The sequence below is a fragment of the Chiloscyllium plagiosum genome, chromosome 16 (genome assembly GCF_004010195.1).
Source record: "Chiloscyllium plagiosum isolate BGI_BamShark_2017 chromosome 16, ASM401019v2, whole genome shotgun sequence".
Classification (NCBI taxonomy): Eukaryota; Metazoa; Chordata; class Chondrichthyes; order Orectolobiformes; family Hemiscylliidae; genus Chiloscyllium; species Chiloscyllium plagiosum.
The window spans coordinates 34,308,281-34,329,089 of NC_057725.1; the positions used below are offsets into that span (position 1 = coordinate 34,308,281).

The window sequence follows — 20,809 nt, forward strand, 5'->3', positions numbered from 1 at the left end:
CGGCCACTTTTTCCAGTTCCTATGACAGCTTGAAGGAGTTCTGATTAGACTGTTTCTGCTTTGAGGGAGCTGCGGTTATCTGCTTTTGGCAGTCAGGAAGTTACAATCGAAATGGTACATGCACAGGAAGTGTGAGTGAAAACGGAGACAATAGTAATTATTACTGCATGATCCAAAATGAATGGATCAGAATATCAGTTCAAATTTGCAGACTCCTACATTGTTTTTAGTCTTGTCAGTAGCATCAAAAGCAAGGAACCATGCAATGTGAAGATTGTGTGTAAATCACACTATCCTGCTTGGTAGAGTGGCCTTCGTAAAGATCTTGAAGCATATTGTAATCTATATTAGTTGGGTGACACCAACTATGTTTATTCTTTTGATGTTAACCACACCCCTTGGAATCTATGAGCATTGTTAGTTATTTGTTCGATGCTGCTACCTATTGATCAGACATTCCTTGGGGGATTGAGGTAGTGTGCATCCTCTCATGAATTAATGCATTCTGGTATAAAAGACACAGATGTAGCCATATTTTGGTACAAGCAATTTAAGAATTGAATGCTGTAGTATAACAGATAGTTTCTCTTTCTCCTTCAATTCATGTGCAACTTCAATGTGCTGAGTTGGATTTTCACCATCACCACCTGAGTTGTAACTGAGCAGGGATAGAATACATATCTTTTATGGATGTCACCTGATTTTCTGTCCAGACCACCACCCAAAGAGTGAAGATGAATATCTACCCTATGTCTCTCACCTGCCTTAGTGAATGGAACTTGGGCATATGATTTGCTATTTTATAGGCAGCTCACTGGATTGCATTTATTTGTATTTTATATCCTTTTCCAATTTGTGAACTGTGCACTGCGATAGAGTTTTCCTTCTTTCAGCTGAGAATTGAAGGCAGTCTTGGGTAGCCCTTCACTTGATTTTGTCAAATAGTCTCAACTGACCCTTAACAATGTGGCATTGGCACAGCTACCAATAATGAGTCAGGATCTCGGTATTGCAATATTGCTGTGTCAGCTTGCTTATCATAGTGGAGGTTGACATCTTTGATGGAGTGTGTATAAAATGTTTATTTGCTAAGGTAAAAGGTGCCATTATTTCAATTATTTTAATCTAGATTTTCAGAACCTGCTCATCTCGTGTATTCTTATCTTCAGATGACCATTGTAAGTGCAAATCTTTTTTTGCTTAATGAAACAATTCTTTTTCCAGCTGTGCATCTGGTGATGGTATTCTGCCCAGAGAAGAAAACTATTGGATGCGACCCAGCCATGCTTCCTCTGCATGAAGTTGGTAACGCATTAAGTCTTGACTGCAATATAGCCTCAAACTTCATCAAACTGTTGGGTATTGCAATTCTTGGATGCAAGCGCAAAATGGTTTGTTTTGGGTTGAAAGTCAAAACCATTTACAGCACAGAAAAAGGCCACTTATTTGAGCCAGAGGGTCTGAGTCATACAGCTGTACAGCACAAAAATAGACCCTTCAGTCCAACTTGTCCATACCAACCAGATATCCTAAATAAATCCTGTCTCATTTGCCAGCATTTAGCCCATACCCACCAAACCAGATGCCTTTTAAATGTTGTAATTTTACCTGCCTCAACTGCTTCTTTTGGCAGCTAATTTCATACTCTGTGTGAAAAAGTTGTCCCTTAGGTGCCTTTAAAATCTTTCACTTCTCACTTTAAAACTGTCCTGTAGCTTTGCATTCCCCTCCCCTGGGAAACTGATCTTGGATATTCACCCTATCCATGCCCCTCATGATTTTGTAAACCTCTATAAAGGCCACCCCTCAGCTTTCGATACTCCAGTCTATTCAGCCTTGCCTTTTAGCTCAAACCCTCCAATCCCAGTAACATGCTTGTAAATATTTTCTGAACCCTTTCAGGCTTTACAACATCCTTCCTATAGCAGGGAGACCAGGATTGAATGCAGTATTCCAAAAGCAGCCTCACCAATGTCCTGTACAGCCACAACATGACACCCTAGCTCCTATTTCCAGTAAAGGCAAGCATACCATTAACCTTCTTCACTATTTTGTCTACTTGTGACTCCACTTTCAAGGAACTATGAACCTGTTCTCCAAGGTCTCTTTGTTCAGCAACATTTCCCAGGGCCCTACTAGTAAGTGTATAAGTCCGGTTTTGATTTGCCTTATTAAAATGCAGCATCTCATGTTTATCTAAATTAAACTCCATCTGGCACGCCTTGGCCCATTGGCCCATCTGATCAAGATCGTGCTGCTCTCTGAGATAATATTCTTCACTGTCTACTATCTCCATCTAAGACCCAAGTAAAAGTTATTATAGATTTTGCTTTCATGACAATATTAAAAACAGCATTTCACATCTTACATCTCTGTGGATGGCACAATCCTTCTAAAATTGTCATTTGCTCATTTGGGGATGGAGTTAGTTGTAAAACCTCAATGGACTCATTCAACTACCAGTGCAAATAACATTTTCAAATTTATTTTATCCCCATGATTTTCAATATTTCTATCCATTTCTCGTCCTTCCTCATATTTGAAGGCTCTTATCTCTGTTATAATCTTAGCAAATGTCCTGAACTCTGGCTCCACATGACCTTGAACTCCAAACTAAAGTATGATGTTGAAGACAATAGTTTGCAATATTTTAGCAAATATTTGCATTGACTTAGTATTTCATTTTTTTACTTTACGGTCCTGTTATAAAGTCTAAAGTATCATACATGGTTCTTAAATGTTGTCAACTTTCTGTCCCCAGTCAAACTCCTGTCTTCCACCGTCCATAATCCTGAACTCATCCAAAACTTTGTTGCATAAGTCATAGTAGCAAATGTTGTTTGCCTAATACTCCAGTTCTCACTGACCTGCATTACAGAATGAGCTGGTAATACTTCAGCTTTGCGTTTCTTTTAATAACCACCTCCAGCCACCAAGCTTCCGAGATAGAATCACAGAAATATACAACACAGAAACAGACCCTTTGGTCCAACGTGTCTGTGCGAACCAGATATCCTAAATGAATTTAGTCCCATTTGCCAGCACTTCGCCCATATCCTAAACCCTTCATATTCATATATCCATCCAGACACTTTTTAAATATTACAATTTTACTAGTCTCCAGCACTTCCTCTGGCAGCTCATTCCATACATGCACCAGTCCCTTTTAACATTTTCCCCTCTCACCCTAAACCTATGCCCTCTAGTTCTGGACTCCCCCACCACAGGATGAATAGCTAAGGTCGGTTTCCCAGAGAAGGGGAATGCAAAACTATAGGACATAGTTTTAAACTGAGAAGTGAAAGATTTTAAAGGCACCTAAGGGACAACTTTTTCACACAGAGTGGTGTGTGTATGAAATGAGCTGCCAAAGGAAGTGGTGAAGACAGGTAAAATTACAACATTTAAAAAGGCATCTGGATGGGCAAATGAATAGGAATCGTTTGGTGGGTATGGGCTAAGTGCTGGCAAATGAGACAGGATTTATTTAGGATATCTGGTTGGCATGGATGAGTTGGACTGAAGGGTCTGTTTTTGTGCTGTACAGCTCTATGACTCAGACCCTCTGATTCAAGTAAGGGGCTTCCTTCTGTGCTGTAAATGTTTTTGACTTTCAACCCAAAACAAATCATTTTGTGCTTGCAGCCAAGAACAAAAAACAAAGAGAATAAAGAAAATTTACAGCCCAGGAACAGGCCCTTTGGCCCTCCAAGCCTGAGCCAATCCAAATCCACTGTCTAAACCTGTCACCAATTCCTAAGCATCTGGATCCCTCTGCTCCCCGCCTACTCATGCATCTGTCCAGACGCATCTTAAATGAATCTACTGTGCCTGCCCCTACTACCTCTGCAGGCAACACGTTCCAGGCACTTACCACCCTCCGTGTAAAGTACTTGCCACATGTATCCCCCTTAAATTTTCACTTCTCACCTTGAAAGCGTGGCCTCTCAGTATTGAATCCTTCATCCTGGGAAAAAAGCTTATCTCGATCTACCCTGTCTATACTCTTCATGATTTTGTAGACCTCAATACTCATCAGTTTGATGAAGTTTGAGACTATATTCCAGTCAGGACTTAATGCATAACCAACAGCATGGAGAAGAAGCATGGCTGAGCTCCATCCAACAGTTTTGTCTATTTACTCTATCCATGTCCCTCATGATTTTATAAACCTATATAAGGTCATCCCTCAGCCTCTGATGCTCCAGGGAAAACATCCCCAGCCTCTCCCTGTAGCTCAAATCCTCTAACTCTAGCAACATCCTTGTAAATTTTTTCTGAACACAATATTGCCCACAACATTTCAAAAGTGGCCCAACCAAAGTTCTGAATACTCCTCCACTCTGGCGTCTTTAGTTTTTCCAATTGTAATCTTTACACCTTAGGTGACTGACTTCAGCTGTCTAAACTCTGGTGCCTAAACTCTGAAGTTTCTTCCCCTTACTTCTGCTCCCTAACTCTTTCTCCTACTTTAAGGCACTCCTTAAAATATAGCTATTTTTCAAACCTTTCAAAATTTGTCCTGCCATCTCATTACATTAATAACAAATTTGTGACCACCTTTGTGAAGCACTTCAGGATAATACACGTTCTATATAAATATAATTTATTGATGCAGTCTTCCCACTTAAAAAGATTTACAAATCTGAAACTGGGGTCTCTTTGTTTATCTATGTTTTAAAAAATTGTTTTACAAATTAGTCTTTATGTACCTCTTTATCCTTCCCCCAAAATGGACCACTTCACATTTCTCAGCATTCTATTTCCTACAATTTCCATCAATCCCATTTACTAAACCTGTTCACTTTCTCCAGAAGGAGCTTTCAGCCGCCCTATAGTTAAAGTGGCCTCTATTGTACTATTTGCAAATTTTGATACAATGTTTCCTATATAAAAAAAACAGAAATTTTAAATGTATTAAAGGAGTAGCAATCTAAATATGGACCACAGTCATCTGCAAACAACTGTCAGAAAAATTGACTCTTTAATTTTGTCTTAATTTGATCCGTTTAACAGCTATTTGCACCAACAAGTTTCTCTTGGAATTTGACATGAATTCCTTCAGCATTGGCAGAAAAGATGAGGAGCAAGACACATTTTTGCTTGACTCCACTGATAATCAGTTATTGCATTGCACACCTACTGAATCACATTGATAAACAGGTCAGCCAAACTTATAGAGTCATAGAGATGTACAGCACAGAAACATACCTTTTGGTCCAACTTAGCTATGCCGACCAGATATACTAACATATTCTAATTCCATTTGCCAGCACGTGGCTCATATCCCTCTAAACCTTCCCTATTCATATATCCATCCAGATGCCTTTCAAATGTTGTGATTGTACCAGCCTCCATCTTTTCCTCTGACAGCTCATTCCATACACACACCACTCTCTGCATGAAAAAGTTGCCCCTTAGGTCCCTTTTATATCTTTCCCCTCTCACCCTAAACCAATGCCCTCTAGTTCTGGACACCCCACCCCAGGGAAAATACCTTGTCTATTTACCCTATCCATACCCCTCATGATTTTATAAACCCCTATAAAGATCACCCATCATCCTTCAACACTCCAAGGAAACCAGCCCCAGCCTATTCAGTCACTCCCAATAGCTCAAATCCTCCAAACCTGGCAACATCCTTGTAAATATTTTCTGAACCCTTTCAAGTTTCACAACATCTTTCCAATAGGAGGGAGGCCAGAATTGTGCACAATATTCCAAAAGTGGCCTAACCAATGTCCTGTACAGCCGCAACATGACCTCCGAACTAATTTACTCAGTGCTCTGACCAATAAGGGAAAGAATAGCAAATTGTTCACTATCCTATCTACCTGCGACTCCACTTTCAAGGAACTATGAACCTGCACTCCAAGGTCTCTTTGTTCAGCAACACTCCCTAGGACCTTACTATTAAGTGTATAAGTCTTGCTCTGATTTGCCTTTCTAAAATGCAGCACCTCACATTTATCTAAATTAAACTCCACCTATCACTCCTCAGACCATTGGCCCATCTGATCAATATCCCATTGTACTACTCTTAGGTAACCTCCTTCACTGTCCACTACATCTCCAATTTTGGTGTCATCTACAATCTTACTAACTATACCTCCTATGATCAAATCCATTTATGTAAATGATGAAAAGCAGAAGACCCAGCAAAAATCCTTGTGGCACACCACTTTGAAACATTTTCAATGTCAATCCGCTAATGATACCAAAGACTTGTATCAGGCTAATGAAGACCAAGATAGACCTGTCCTTGTTTTTTTTTTGTATATTTCTCGACAATGCAAACCATCCCAGGATTTTTAAAAAAATAAAATTTGTACTGGATTTAAAGAAGACCATTGTCTGAGATTGTTACCAGCAAGGACTTTTCTACAAGAGGCAGGAACAAGTATTCACACTGGTTTTCAGATTCAGAATAATCTCAGATTTGTACAGCGTGACAACAAATCCATTTTTCAGTTCTCCCAAAATCACTTCTTCGTAACAAATTAGCTTGAAAGTCCTGACTGAACTAACAAACTTGCATATTTCTGTTGGAAAGTTATTTGAGCTTTATATCTTACAATCGTTGATTGTAAGGTTATGTTATTGTTAGTTGATAGCCTTGAAAGTGATGTATGATATCACACAGTTCTGCTGGTCTGGAATTCTGACTCCTCGGCCTATCACTGATTACTATAGAGGGACTTGACATTGCTTATTTATCCAAAGGCAAGGCGATCTAGGTTACCTATCAGTTCTAAGAATCCAATATGAAATAATTCTGGACAGCTTCAGTCTAGTCCCTAGTGTTACAAATCCATAGAATCTGGTTAATAGAGATCCTAAAGCTATATGGCGCATTGTGTCACGTCAACATTATAGAAAATTCTTGTCTGATTGAAAGTGAGGTGAATTGTTGGCTGTGTTGAGGGACAGTCACACTGTACTTTAGTTATGGGTACTTGCAGTTGACACTTGGTAAGCTGGTAAGACGTGTCTGCTCCAATCAACACAAAATGAATTCAAAATTTTGAAAAAAGTCTTTCCGATATATTCTGTGTCTCATTTGCTCAAAAGTGATTATCACAATCAACACAAAATGAATTCAAAATTTTGAAAAAAGTCTTTCTGATATATTCTGTGTCTCATTTGCTCAAAAGTGATTATCACACTTACACACGCACACTATTTTATAAGTTACATATCTGAGCAGAAAATGGATACTTTGAGTTTTAATTAAATATATAATTGTTTTTATGACAGCAGATGATTAGTTTTTTTTTAAACATAAGACACTCACGTATGAAGTATGTGCCATATTCTTACATCAAAATATTCTTGTTAGCAGCCTCTGTGAAGGATTTTTTTAACCCCTAGACATTCAACTGAATAATAAAAAAGTTCCTTCTAATATCCAAGAAGATGAAAATAAAAATTCAACAAGTTGGTCATGTGGAAATTTGAAAGGTCAAATATTAATATTGGTAGATACGTGTATACACATCTCAGCATTTCCTTCCTTCAACAGTGATTTAGTACTGCTTCATTTCAGACATTCTATTTTAAAACCAACAGCTCAACATATGCTTAAATCAAGAAACTATTATATCTTTTGCTGCATAGGGTTTTACTTAAACTTTTTATATTTTAATTCAGTTACTCCTTGTTACTCTTTCTGAGTGTGAATTGTATAATGACTGAAAACCTTAAAGACAGATTGGAAGATGAATTATAATGCGGTGAAACATCTTTCTTCTTGCCACATCAATGAAAACCACAGATAAGATGGTTCTTATTACTCTGGTACCACCTCTTAAAATAAAGAGAAAGTTGTATGCTTCATAACTTAGGTAGATGAGGAGAAGGACATTGAAGTATTTTGGCTTTGGATAGTAATTTCATTGCACAGTATTACAATACCAAAGAAAGAGATATCAAATTACTCTAATGGACCTAAAAGTGACTTGGTCATGGTGACCATTAGACAACTGTTTTAATCTGTCAATTTCACAAACCTATCTTGGCCACCTCCCCAACACTTTTCTGTTAACCATGTATGGAACTCAGAAGTGAAGTATAGCCCATGCATACCGTCTTGTTCAGTCTTTGTCATTTCTTCGAGCTTCTTCTGTTTCAGTGTGTCCACCACGTCAGCTAAACTTCCTTTGCGGCGCTCAGGTGTTCCAAAGACTGCACCGGTCATAACGTCACCGCGTTCACGGGCCCCTTCATCTGGCTTGTGTGGTGAGGTAGTTGCATTGCGGAAAGAGTATAGGGAACAGACTTTGTTGTTGTCAGAATCCTATTAAAAAAAGATAAAGCATAAAGTAATACAGACACACTCACAAATGAATCAAAAAAGCCAAAGCATCTTGTTTAAATTATTTTATAATATTTTATTTTCCCCAATGCATAATTTTCTTTTTCTCTCCCCTGCCATTATCCTCAGCTGTTGGTACCAATACGACAGTGAAAGTGTATACATCCAAGGACATCACAATGCTATTCTGCAATTTGCTTGTCTGGTATTCAAAGGGGTTCCAGTAGAAGAGTCATCTTTCCAAGCTAATGCAAATAGTTTTGTGAACACGTGTTCAGATGTCAGTTAAGGCTGGAAATAAATGCAAGTATTTTTTAAAATCTGGAATCTAACTCTGATTGAGTCAAGTAATGTAACATCTGGTTTGACTGGTTTAGTTATAAAACCAGTGGTGTTAGATGAATTTTTAAATGCCTACTGAACAATTATATATCAGAGAAATATCCACTGTCAAATTTTATGATAGTAATAATGATCAGTATAACATTGACAATCTGCAGTAGATTTCACTAATTTAGCTGATAAAATTTGTCAATTATCACATTTGCAAATTGCACAAAGATATTGCGGAGTAGAACATCATCACTGGAAAATGTCAATCCACTTTTAATCCTTGAACACAATCACATACTCCTGAAATTTTGCCTTGAGAATCTGAATAATGTTCCGTTTCTTAGGTTGATCCAGCAATTGATCGAAAATTTACAGAACACATGTCAAGGAGTCATAAAGCATGGAAACAACTCGTCCAACTCGTCCGCACTAACCAGACAACTCAATCTAATCTAGTCCCATTTGCCCATATTTGACCCATTTCCTTCTAAACCTTTCTATTCATATGTCCATCCAGATGTTTTAAAAAATTTTTGTAAGTATACCTGCCTCCACCACTTCCTTTGCTAGCTAGTTCCATACACACAGTATCCTCTGCATGAAAAAGTTACCCCTCAGGGTAATTTTTAATTTTCTCCTCTCTCACCTTAAATCTATGCTCTCTAGTTCTGCACTCCCCTACCCTCTGAAAAATATCTTGGCTATTCACCCTATCCATGTCCCTTATGATTTTATAAACCTCTACAGGGTCACTTCTCAGTCTCCAGCGCTCCAAGGAAAATAGCCCCAGCCAAACAACCTCTCCTTATAATTCAAACCCTCTGGTCCTGGCAATATCCTTGTTAATCGTTTCTGTACCTTCTCACGTTTAGCAATATCTTTCTATAGAATGGTAACCAGAACTGTACACAGTATTCTAAAAGTGGCCTCACCAATGTCCTGTACAGCCGCAACTTGATATCCCAATTCTTATACTCAATGTTCTGACCAACGAAGGCGCGTTTGCCAAATGCCTTCTTCACCACTCTCTGTCGACCTGGAACCTTGCACCTGCCCTCTTCGGTCTCTTTATTGGCAAAACAGTCTCCAAGGCCTTACCATTAAGTGCATAAGTCCTGCTCTAGTTTTCCTTACCAAAATTCAACACCTTACGTTTATCTAAACTAAATTCCATCTGCCATTCCTAAGCCCTTTGGCCCCATCTGGTCAAGGTCCATTGTATTCAGAGATAGTCATCTTCACTGTCCACTGCACCACCTATTTTTGGTGTCATCTGCAAACTTATCAACCATGCCTTCTCTATTCACATTTACATAAATGACAAAAAGCAGCAGACCCAGCATTCATCTTTGTGACACACTGCTGGTCACAGGCCTCCAGTCCAAAAAGCAACCCCCACCACCGCCCTCTTTCTCCTACTGTCAAGCCAGTTTTGTATCTAATTGGCTAGCTACCCTGGATCCCATGTGATCTAACCTTACTAAGCAGTCTATCAAGAGGAATCTTGTCGAACACTTTGCTGAAGTCCATACAGAAAATGTCTACTCCTCTGCTTTCATCATTCTTCTTTGTCGCCTCTTCAAAAAACTCAGTCAAGTTAGTGAGACGCAATTGAAAAATGATGTTCACTATCCCTAATCAATCCTTGCCTTTCCTGATGCATGTAAATTCTGTCCCTCAGAATCCCCTTCAAAAACTTACCCATCACTGATATGACGTTCACTGGTCTGTAGTTCCCTGGCTTTTCCTTACCACCTTTCTTAAAAATGGTACCACTTTAGTCAACCTCCAGTCTTCGGACACATCATTTATGGCTGTCGATGATACAAGTATCTCACCAAGGAACCCAGTAATCACTTTCTGAGCTTCGCACAAAGTTCTGGGAAACATCTGATCAGGTCTCAGGGCTTTATCAACCTTTGTGTTTTTTTAAGAGCTCCAGCAACTCCTCTTCTGTAAGATGAACTCTTTTCAAGGCATCACTATTTATTTCCCCAAATTGTCTAGCTTCCATGCCTTTCTTCACATAAAATATTGTCATGTAATATGTGTTTAGTATCCCACCCATCTCCTGTGGTTCCACACATAGATGTGTTGGTCTTTAAGGGGCCTTAATCCCTCCTGAGTTACTCTTTGGCACTTAATGTACTAACAGAATCTTTTTGGATTCTCCTTAATTCTATTACCAAAGCTGTCTTATGTCCCCTTTGCCCCCTCCTCATTTGCCTCTTAAGAATATTCCTGTCCTTCTGCTTCTTTCCACATATAATATTTTTTTTAAAAACTCCAAACAAATTGCATATAAAATTAGCATGGCAAAAAAATCAGTAACTTATTCGATGAATGCTGTTCAAAATTTTCATCCCCATATTGCTCCATAGATAACCACACTGCAATCAAGATTGACTGCATTGAGAGCAAGATCCATACGTAATGACTATATCCATATTCTGGGGGTACATTTCAATAAGTTTTCTTAAGAAACTTGAAACAAAACTATTGATTCTCATGAAGCAACAAGAATGGGATTTTTTGGTGAGATGCTATTAAAACATTTTCTTTTAGTTAATGTACGAAGTGTAAAATTCTACAGTTCTATTATTGCCTCTGATATTAACAACTTTTTTCAGCACAGCCCTCCCTATCCTCCCTCTCAGCACTCAAAGTGAGAACCAAAACCTATACATAGGTGTCTGTTGGTGTTCCCACACAAGGAATGAAGGAATGGTGTTCTTTGACACTAAGACCAAGCCAAATGTTGCATCTTTCATGTGCGGTTAGAAGAAGTAACACAAGAAATAGCAAGTACCACCAAGCTTACCGTATGAAGGGTGTTTAAGAATGGCAGTGAGTTCCAGAGCAATTAAAGTATTGCAAAACACACTGTATTAATCTTCAAAATTAAATTCCTACATGTTCGATTTTGAATTTATTTTGTTTTTGATTTTCTTTCTATTTGTTGAGGTCTATAGAGAAAGGAACTATGTAGAGCTTCATTGTACCCTGCAGGCACACTTCTGACTAGAACTGGCGACGATGTCAGCAGAGTGCATCTGTTCTCACTGTGTGTTTGCCTGCTGACATATGTGGAGCAGCCAGTTAACATAAGATTGTGCATTATAGCCAGGAGCTGGTTGAATCAACTGAGCCAGTAAGAGAAATGAGAGAAGAAACTAAGTCACTTGCACTGAAATTGTTGCACCCTCATCTCTGAGTCAGTAGATATGAATTCAGGTTCCTTTCCATAAACTTAAACAAAACATTTAGCCTAACACTCCAATGTAAGGTTGATGGAGTGCTGCACAGTTGGAGGAGACACCTTTCAGATTGGACATTAGACTGAGGTATCAGCTGCCCTCTCAGGTGAATGTAAAAGGTCCAGTGACATCTTTCAAGAAGACATGGTTCTCCATGTCATGACCAATTTCTGACATCTCAATCACCATCACCAACCAAGAAGTAAAAACAAAAACTTTGTAGAAGCTCAGCAGATCTGGCAGCTTCTGGATTAGTGGTGCTGGAAGAGCACAGCAGTTCAGGCAGCATCCGAGGAGCAGCAAAATCGACGTTTCGGGCAAAAGCCCTTCATCAGGAATAAAGGCAGACAGCCTGAAGCGTGGAGAGATAAGCTAGAGGTGGGTGGGGATGGGGAGAGAGTAGCATAGAGTACAATGGATGGGATGAAGGTGATAGGTCAGGGAGGAGAGGGTGGAGTGGATAGGTGGAAAAGGAGATAGGCAGGTAGGACAAGTCCGGGCAAGTCATGGGGACAGTGCTGAGCTGGAAGTTTGGAACTAGGGTGAGGTGGGGGAAGGCTTCCTCCAGGCATCTGGTGGTGAGGGAGCGGCGGTGAAGGAGGTCCAGGACCTCCATGTCCTCGGCAGAGTGGGAGGGGGAGTTGAAATGTTGGGCCACGGGGCGGTGTGGTTGATTGGTGCGGGTGTCCCAGAGATGTTCCCTAAAGCGCATCTATGGTAGGCAAGCAGGAAGCTGGATGAACACAGCAAGCCAGATAGCATCAGCAGGTGGAGAAGTTAACATTTTGGGTGTAATCCTTCTTCAGAATTCTGTGGACAGAGTTGGTGTTTTAAGTCCAATATGACAGATATTCAGACAAACAAGCGGAATTTTGGACACAAAATATTAACTCTATATCTCTCTCCATAGATACTGCTGGACCTGTTGAGTTTCTCCAGCACTTTCTACTTTCATTTCAGATTTCAAGCATTGACAGTATTTTGTTTTCATCATCGAAGAGATTTTCTGGTCATTATCATATTCTTGACTTATGGGAGCTTGCTGTGTGCAAATTGTTTGCTACATAATAACAGTGATTACACTTAGTTGACGATAAAACACTTTGAACATAAGAGCAGAAGAAATAAGAACAAGAGTAACGATTAGCTCCTTCAAATCCTCTCCACCATTCAATAAGTTCCTGGCTGATATTTTATCTCCATGTCATGTTCCTCCACTATTTCCTTGATATGCAAAAGTCGCAAATAATTATCTTGAATAAGTTACCTGTATCCACTGCTTTCTAAATAGAGAATTCAAAATATTTATAACCATTTGAATTAAAGAATTTCTCCTCATCTCAATCCTAAATAGCTAACCTCTTATTCTGAGACAGATGCATAGATACCACAGCCAGCAAAAACATCCTCCCAGTACCTAGCCTTCATAAATTTTATATGTTTCAATTACAGCACAACTCATTCTTCTCAAATCTACAAAATATAAATTTAACCCACTCAATCATTTCTCCTGGTATAAACTCTACCTTTTAGAAACATGTCTGTAGAATCTTACGAGGTCTGGACAATGTAGACTGTGGAAGCAGTGTACCTGAATCAGGTGACAAGTGTGGTGAGACCCATCTCAACATTGAGATCATCTCACTCCATCATTTATGCTTTCAGCAATTAGCGTAGTGAGATTCTCACCAAATCAAAGTCATTATTGTTTGTTAAATGCTTTGTAAATGTCACAACTTGTCTAATTAATATTCAAGCCCTATCTCATAAACCCATCAAACAAGGTCAAAATCAGGGAGAGTTCAACTATGACACCAGAGCAAGCACCTGGTGGATTCAGCTTGCCACTTCTCCGAATGACCTGCATGTTGGAATCTGGGCATAAATCTCAGGGCATACTGCATGGGCACTGGGCACAAGCATCACACATTCCAATTCCCTTATCGGTCACTTCCGCACTTCAATGCTGCACCTCAGGCTGCTCTGGTACCTATCACTGAAATGGTTCAGCAAGGACACAGCGCACTCAAGCACATGCGCCCAGCTCATGGACAGGACTTTAATATATGTCTGGGCTCTTCCATTGCGGTCATAGTGCACATTTATTGTGAATCTTCCCAAATGGTCAAAGCATCCATGCCTTGCATTGTCTTCCTTTGCATTTCTGCACTTTGCTCACTCAGCCAGGCTCAAATTACTATCTTTGCTGTTGCAAACACTAAGCCAGGAAGCCTGTCATAGCTGGCAGCAGGCCTCAGCCAATTCCAGGGGACAGCCTTTTTCAGGGAATTCTGACATAGTAAGACAAGGTCCACTGATTTCAGTCCAGATGCTGTTGAGGTGATCAGAGTCAGGATCCTCCCCTCATAAGATGCTAGAAGCTGAATAATAAGCAGTAGATCCATTTCTCTTGAATCTTTTTTCCTTATTATGGGCTGTTCTCCTGGAATGAGAAAGAGGTAGATACAACATTGGATGAAAATGGATGGCACAGTTGGCACTGGTGGGAAGTATCCTGAGTGAATGTGCAGGCAGTTGAAACTTTATTGCTGGAACAGCACAGCAGGTCAGGCAGCATCCAGGGTGCTGTGCTGTTCCAGCAATAAAGTTTCAACTTTGATCTCCAGCATCTGCAGACCTCACTTTCTCCTGAATGTGCAGGCAGCACAGAGGACATCAGGGCTTATGATATCAGGAGTTTAAATGGTTGGGACGGAGTGGGGAAGATGTTGCAGGCAATAGTGGGAGTAGTAGAGCATGAACTATCGCAGAGATCGAGTGGGTATGAGGTATTGGAGCAAAGATCGTGGCACCTACCCTGGCAGAGTGAAGAAGAATATTGACCTTCTTACAGGGCTGGGCATTCTGCAAGGAGGAGAAAGTGAGGACTGCAGATGTTGGAGATCAGAGTCAAGAGTGTGTTGCTGGAAAAGTACAGCAGATCAGGCAGCATCTGAGGAGCAGGAGAATAAACATTTCAGGCATAAGCCCTTCGTCAGGAATGACGAAGGCTTTTGCCTGAAATGTCGATTCTCCTGCTTCTCGGATGCTACCTGACCTGCTGCGCTTTTCCAGCAATACACTCTCGACATTGGCCACTCTTTAAGACAACCAAGAGCTCTTTAAGCTGGGTAGCATTATTGGACCAGGCTGGAATAGTTTGGTGTTATGGCCTCCATCACTGGTCCTGGGATGTGGGTGTGGGGGTGAAGAAGTCCCACCCTTGCGCTACCCCATCCAGCTGAACCTTCAGGACCCTGCCTACAAAGGAAGCACTCATTTACCCCTGATTTTCATACTCAAGGAAACTGCCAGGTGGCATGCAGGATAGCTCCAGACTGACCGTGCTTGTCCGGAGGTAGAACACACTTTTAAAGGTGGCATGACTTCAAGAGATGCGGTAAATTCTGGGATGTCCACTGCATAGCAAGTTGTTCAGGTCGTCAATCAGATGTGAGAAGATACCATAGGGGCATAGTGGGTAACTACTGAGGTAAGTTTGATGAAATGAGGTAAGAAAACTCTCCAGGGCTCAGCAACAAACCTTCCAAAAAACATGACAACTCAGACTTGACCAAAAGATTTAGCTGTTTGTTACAGTTCCTTAATTATAAGTATGCCTTTTTATATGTAAGACGACCCAGGTCCCTATGAATGCCAACATTTTATATTTGCTTGTCATTTTAAAAAGAAATTTATTTTTCCTACCAAAGTGGATAAATTCACACTTTTGCACAAAAATCTTGCCTGATCACTTAATCTACCTTCATCTTGTTGTAGATGCCTTGCCTGTTCCTTACAATTTACTTTCCCACCTAACTCTGTATTATCAGAAAACTTGGATACATTACTCATGCTTTCATCTGGTTATTTTTAATAACCCGTACAGATCTTGTCATTTTAAAAAGAAATTTATTTTTCCGACCAAAGTGGATAAATTCACAATTTTGCACAAAAATCTTGCCTGATCACTTAATCTACCTTCATCTTGTTGTAGATGCCTTGCCCTTTCCTTACAATTTACTTTCCCACCTAACTCTGTATTATCAGAAAACTTGGATACATTACTCATGCTTTCATCTGGTTATTTTTAATAACCCGTACAGATATGTAACAACACACCGCAAGTGGGGCTTGAACCTTGACTTCTGGCCCAGAGGTAGGGTCACTAAAACTGTGCCAGGAGAGCGCCTCACACCCTTAGCTAAATAATGAATACAGATTCTAAACAACTGAAGTCCAGCATTGAGCCTTGGAACACATCATTAGTAGCAGCCTGCCAATCTGAAAATGATCAATTCCGAATCTCCGTTTCCTATTTATTAACTAATCCTCAGTTCCCACCATCGTAAAACAGTGAATCCCATGATCCCTAATTTTGTGTGGGTCCATATCAAGTGTTTTTTGAAACTGCAAATGCATTACTTCCACTGGTTCCCTTATTCGTTCTACTTGTAACAACATGAAAGACCTCTCAAAGATTTGTCAAACATGAATTCTCTTTTATAAATCTGTGTTAATTCTGCCCAAGCAAATTACGACTTCCTAAACATCTTGTTTATGATGTCCCTACTAGTCAGTTCTAGCAGGTTTTCTAATTCCAATGGTGGAGCACCCGGAGATCAGACAGAATTATCCTTTAAAGCTTTTACAATACAAGCAAGTAATCTTCTTTAGAAGAAATGTCAAAATTCAAACACAACATTTTAAGAAAAGTATTCAACTGAACAGCAATGCTCATCTTTTCTATCCACCTCCAAAATATTTGTAGCGAACCTATTACATTTATTGTTCTGTTTAAATTGGGAAATTCTAATCTTATAAACAAAAAGACAATTGCAGCATGGTTTCCTAGCTTTAATTGCACTTGCAATCTGCTTGCTTTCCCTCAGTACAAACAAGTGCTTCTTCAATTCAAGGCAGTGCACTCCCACATGTGTAATATTACTTAGTTAATTAGAAAGAGCTTATATCTGCTCAGATTGGTGTGGGTTTACCATCTACTACTGAACAGTCCTATCATTTGCAACCACAGTGATATTACATAGGCCCTCAAAGTACAAACAAGTACAAACATCTTGGGATAATTTCTAACCAGAGACACATCTTTTAATTACCTTTATTTTAAATATTTTAATTAAAGAGTATTAATTACATCATGAAGCAAGAGTTCTATCAGAGTTGCTGCTAGGTTGGATGAATTGACAAAATCTCTGGGCCTTTTGCCCCTCCACCAGCATAAACCTATATTTAAACCAGAATGACTGAATGTTAGCTTGTGCTGCTTCTGACTTTCTTTTGCCAAATCAATCCTATTTCACATCTGTATAGCATTTTTGAGAAGGCAGCACATGACAAGCAGATGCAATTCAAACATACAGATCAACCTCTAACCATTGAAGAATATGGTGCCATTACATTCCCAAACCAGGCATGTTAAAGACTCAGCCCTCAGCATGATTTCTTTCTTATGTAAAGCAAAGATGTCGCTAAGGAACTATCAAATGCAAAGATATCATTCTGAAGAAACACTATTGTTCCTCCCAAGATTCCATTGTCTGAAAAATATTTATTGCAAGTGATCTAACATTATCAACTAAGAACAAATTCCACAGACACTACAAATTTCCAGTCTCTTGCTGGGTCTTTAAAGATTCAAGTTAACTTATGAAAGGTTGAGAAGACCAATTAAAGATAGGAGGACAAGGGTTGGCTGTAAACCAAGATAGATAATCCTTATAAACATGCAGGAATGCAGTAAGCTTAAAGTGAATGTTGGCTGATTTGCTGCAAGATTCATGTTACACATAGCACACATCCCAGTTAGGAGACTCTTTTCCAATATACCCAACCATCTAACCTCTCCTCCCTCAGTCTCAGTATTGAGTAAACAAAGGTACTGTTTCTCTAGTTGGATGACATATGAGATTTTATTGCTGTGTTGTATTATGAAGTAAACATCAATGGGAAAAGAAATACTTGAGTGTACATTATTGAGAATTGTTTTTTGCATATATTGGCAGATATTCAGAAAAGTAACTGAAACCACCACCACACACATTCACAGACTAGAGTAATTGATCAACATGTATACCTGATTCATTGACCCAGTACAGAACTACAACTTACAATAGGTTTGTCCAGGCAGCAATCCTTTGAACAGACATATTATGAAATTACCAAATGTGATCATCATTAATTTCTTCCCTTAAGCATAAATTTGTGATATAATGCACATATGCAAATAGTAACATTTGAAGTACTCTTCAGCTTTGGTTAGAAATGAAAGAAAAGGAATTTACAGTATTTGGGATTTTACACAGAGAACAACAGCTATATTCATTGTCATTTGCGATAGTTGCCATGGCAGCTCCAGTATTTTGAGGTGCAGCTAAAACAGCCCAAGGAGTTGAGATATCTTTTCCAAGGAATGGCATTCTTGCAGTACACCTAATTCAATATTCACATTCAAACCATCCTGAAAGCCTTTGTGGTAACTGATGACAAGTTTTATCCAAGAAATGGCATCTAGAAGTTCAGATGATTAACAAACTACAGTCAACTATCAGAAAAATTACAGTTCAACATTTTCCAAAGTAACATGCAAAGCAACAGAACAGCAGCCAATAACCCCTGAGGGAAGCAACAATCAAAAGCTGATTTCCAATGTCACAACACATATGTCTGCCCTCTAAGCTTTACCATAATGAAGTGGTGTTAACTTGCAATGTCACATTAAGGACAACAGCCAAATGATTGCTGTCACAATAAAATGGCCTTAACTTCCAATAATGCCAGAAAGATTATTTAACTGTTTGCTGAAATGACTCATTATGGTAATAAAAAATCTGTATTTGCCCATAAAATGCATATTATCAAAAAAACCAATGTGTTTTGTAGAAGTCACATTGCAATCACATTTATCTTTTGAAATACTAGTAGCACACAGAGAAAAATTCAAATGGCAGGGGTATATTGAATACATATAATCTGAGAAATAGTACATAGAATTTTTTTTTAAAATGTGGCAAAGAAATGAGTAATTCAGCCCAACTGATCCAAGCTGTTGTTTGTAACCCACTCAAGCCTCCTGTCAACCTCCCTCCTCTAACACTATTAAGACCCTTTAGTCTCATCTTCATGATACATTGAAACTAAATTCCTCTTAAATGCATATATGCTACTGGCCTTAACTATTCCCTCATCAACATTCTTATCACTTTCTGAGTGAAAGCTTTATTCTGATTTTCCCATTTGTTTACTTAGTTACTACTTTATGGGAATAGACATTGATATCATTCTTTCTTTTTTTTTTGCACTATGCCAAGCTTTGACCCGGCAACCATACAGTAAGGAAAATCTGTAATTTCTTTACAACATTAATTGTGCCTGTAATTATTTTTAAGAATATTTGAAAAAGGACAACGAGGTGTTTGTATCAATTGTAAAAGGATGAATTGTATTTCAGAAACACAGTACAGAAGTTAAGCATTGCTGAAAAAGGCATTTTGCCTTGCACTGATGAAAACAACACCTTTACTGTAGAAAAGGGGAGTACTGATTAGTTGGCTAGTGGATTCTGATTGATAGAGGTGATGCCATGAAGAATGCAGCACTTACATAATGACTGACAACTGCAAATTTTGATCAATTTTAAACTAGACATGCTGATACTAATTGGTCAAGGCATTTCCCTGCAAAAGTATGAGAATGACTATCACCTATTTTGTTGTATCAAAACAAACACAGTGTACACAACAAATTCTGTCAATTAGAGTGATGAGTGTGAGATGAAAAGGCACAATAAAATAGTTTTCATCAGCAATAACTCAAAACAAAATCATGTGACTTGATGACCCTTAATTTGGACCTAGAAGCACTACTAAGATAGATGCCATATGGTTAGCAGATACACAGGAGAGCCACAATGAAAGTGGTCAGCATACAGATGCAAGTACAGTGAGAAGGCAGACAGACAAACACAGAATTCTTGCAAGGAGAAGCATCAAATTCCGTCTAGGAAGAGGCCAATACTTGTTCTGTTTGGCAGGGAAGGAGATAGGAGCTCATGGAGACAATATAAAAGCTAACTAAAATTATATAAAACCTGAAAAAAAAATCATTTGAAAAACTTGGAAATGTTAAAGAGCTGGATGTTTTCTTAGACAAAGCCAAATTATGAAGAGAGGTGTTATTGATTGGTTACTTGAAAAGGAACCTAGGAAAGCTACACTCTCAGAACTGTTATGATGCAAAGGAGAGAGTGTTTTTAAAAGTGTGTCTTTATGATTACAATGACATCCATGAAACATAGAGCTGAAAGCTGTTGACAGATGAGACTCCTTGCTTACTCTGAGGAATAAAGGACAGCATATTGTGGAATTGTGACACATGTCTGCGGGAAGCATTGTGGGTACTTGAGATTCTATAATGTCTATCTTTTTTGTTTGCATGAGAGTTAGGATTATTCACCGTGTAATTCAGCTTTTTAAAATCATTTGCCTCTTAATTCATGTTTGATTTACAATGGTTTTGATCAGTATTTAGATAAAAGTTACATGGAGTGAAATCTTGCGAGTAATGTTTTTATTTGGGGATGTCATTTGGTTATTTTGCTTTATTGTTCTTCCACAGGGACTGAAATATCCACTTCTTTTTACAAAATTTTACAATATGGTATCTAGAAATGCTCCCAGCAATTAATTGTGATCTAACAGAAATAAAATTGTAAAATTCTGAAAGAGATGATCAATTTAGGCAGCATCTGTAGGGAGAGAGAAACAGAAGTAACACTTCAGGTCTTTCACAGTTTTTAAGCAAGGGCAGGGTGGAATAAGGGAAACATGAAGAATGGGATGGAAGACTGGAAGCTAGGCAAGATTCATTCCACATTTAAAACTGTTTT

At 38.9% G+C, this 20,809-nt stretch overlaps 1 protein-coding gene across 7 annotated transcripts in view; it reads right to left on the minus strand.

The window, feature by feature from the left end:
- The window catches only part of sox6 (SRY-box transcription factor 6), a 411,688-nt gene that overhangs the window by 262,748 nt on the left and 128,131 nt on the right, over positions 1–20,809 (minus strand). For all 7 annotated transcript variants that reach the window (XM_043705793.1, XM_043705792.1, XM_043705791.1 and 4 more), the window contains one exon: positions 8,086–8,296. In XM_043705793.1, coding sequence (XP_043561728.1) covers positions 8,086–8,296 — 211 coding nt within the window. The remainder of the gene's footprint in view (positions 1–8,085; positions 8,297–20,809) is intronic.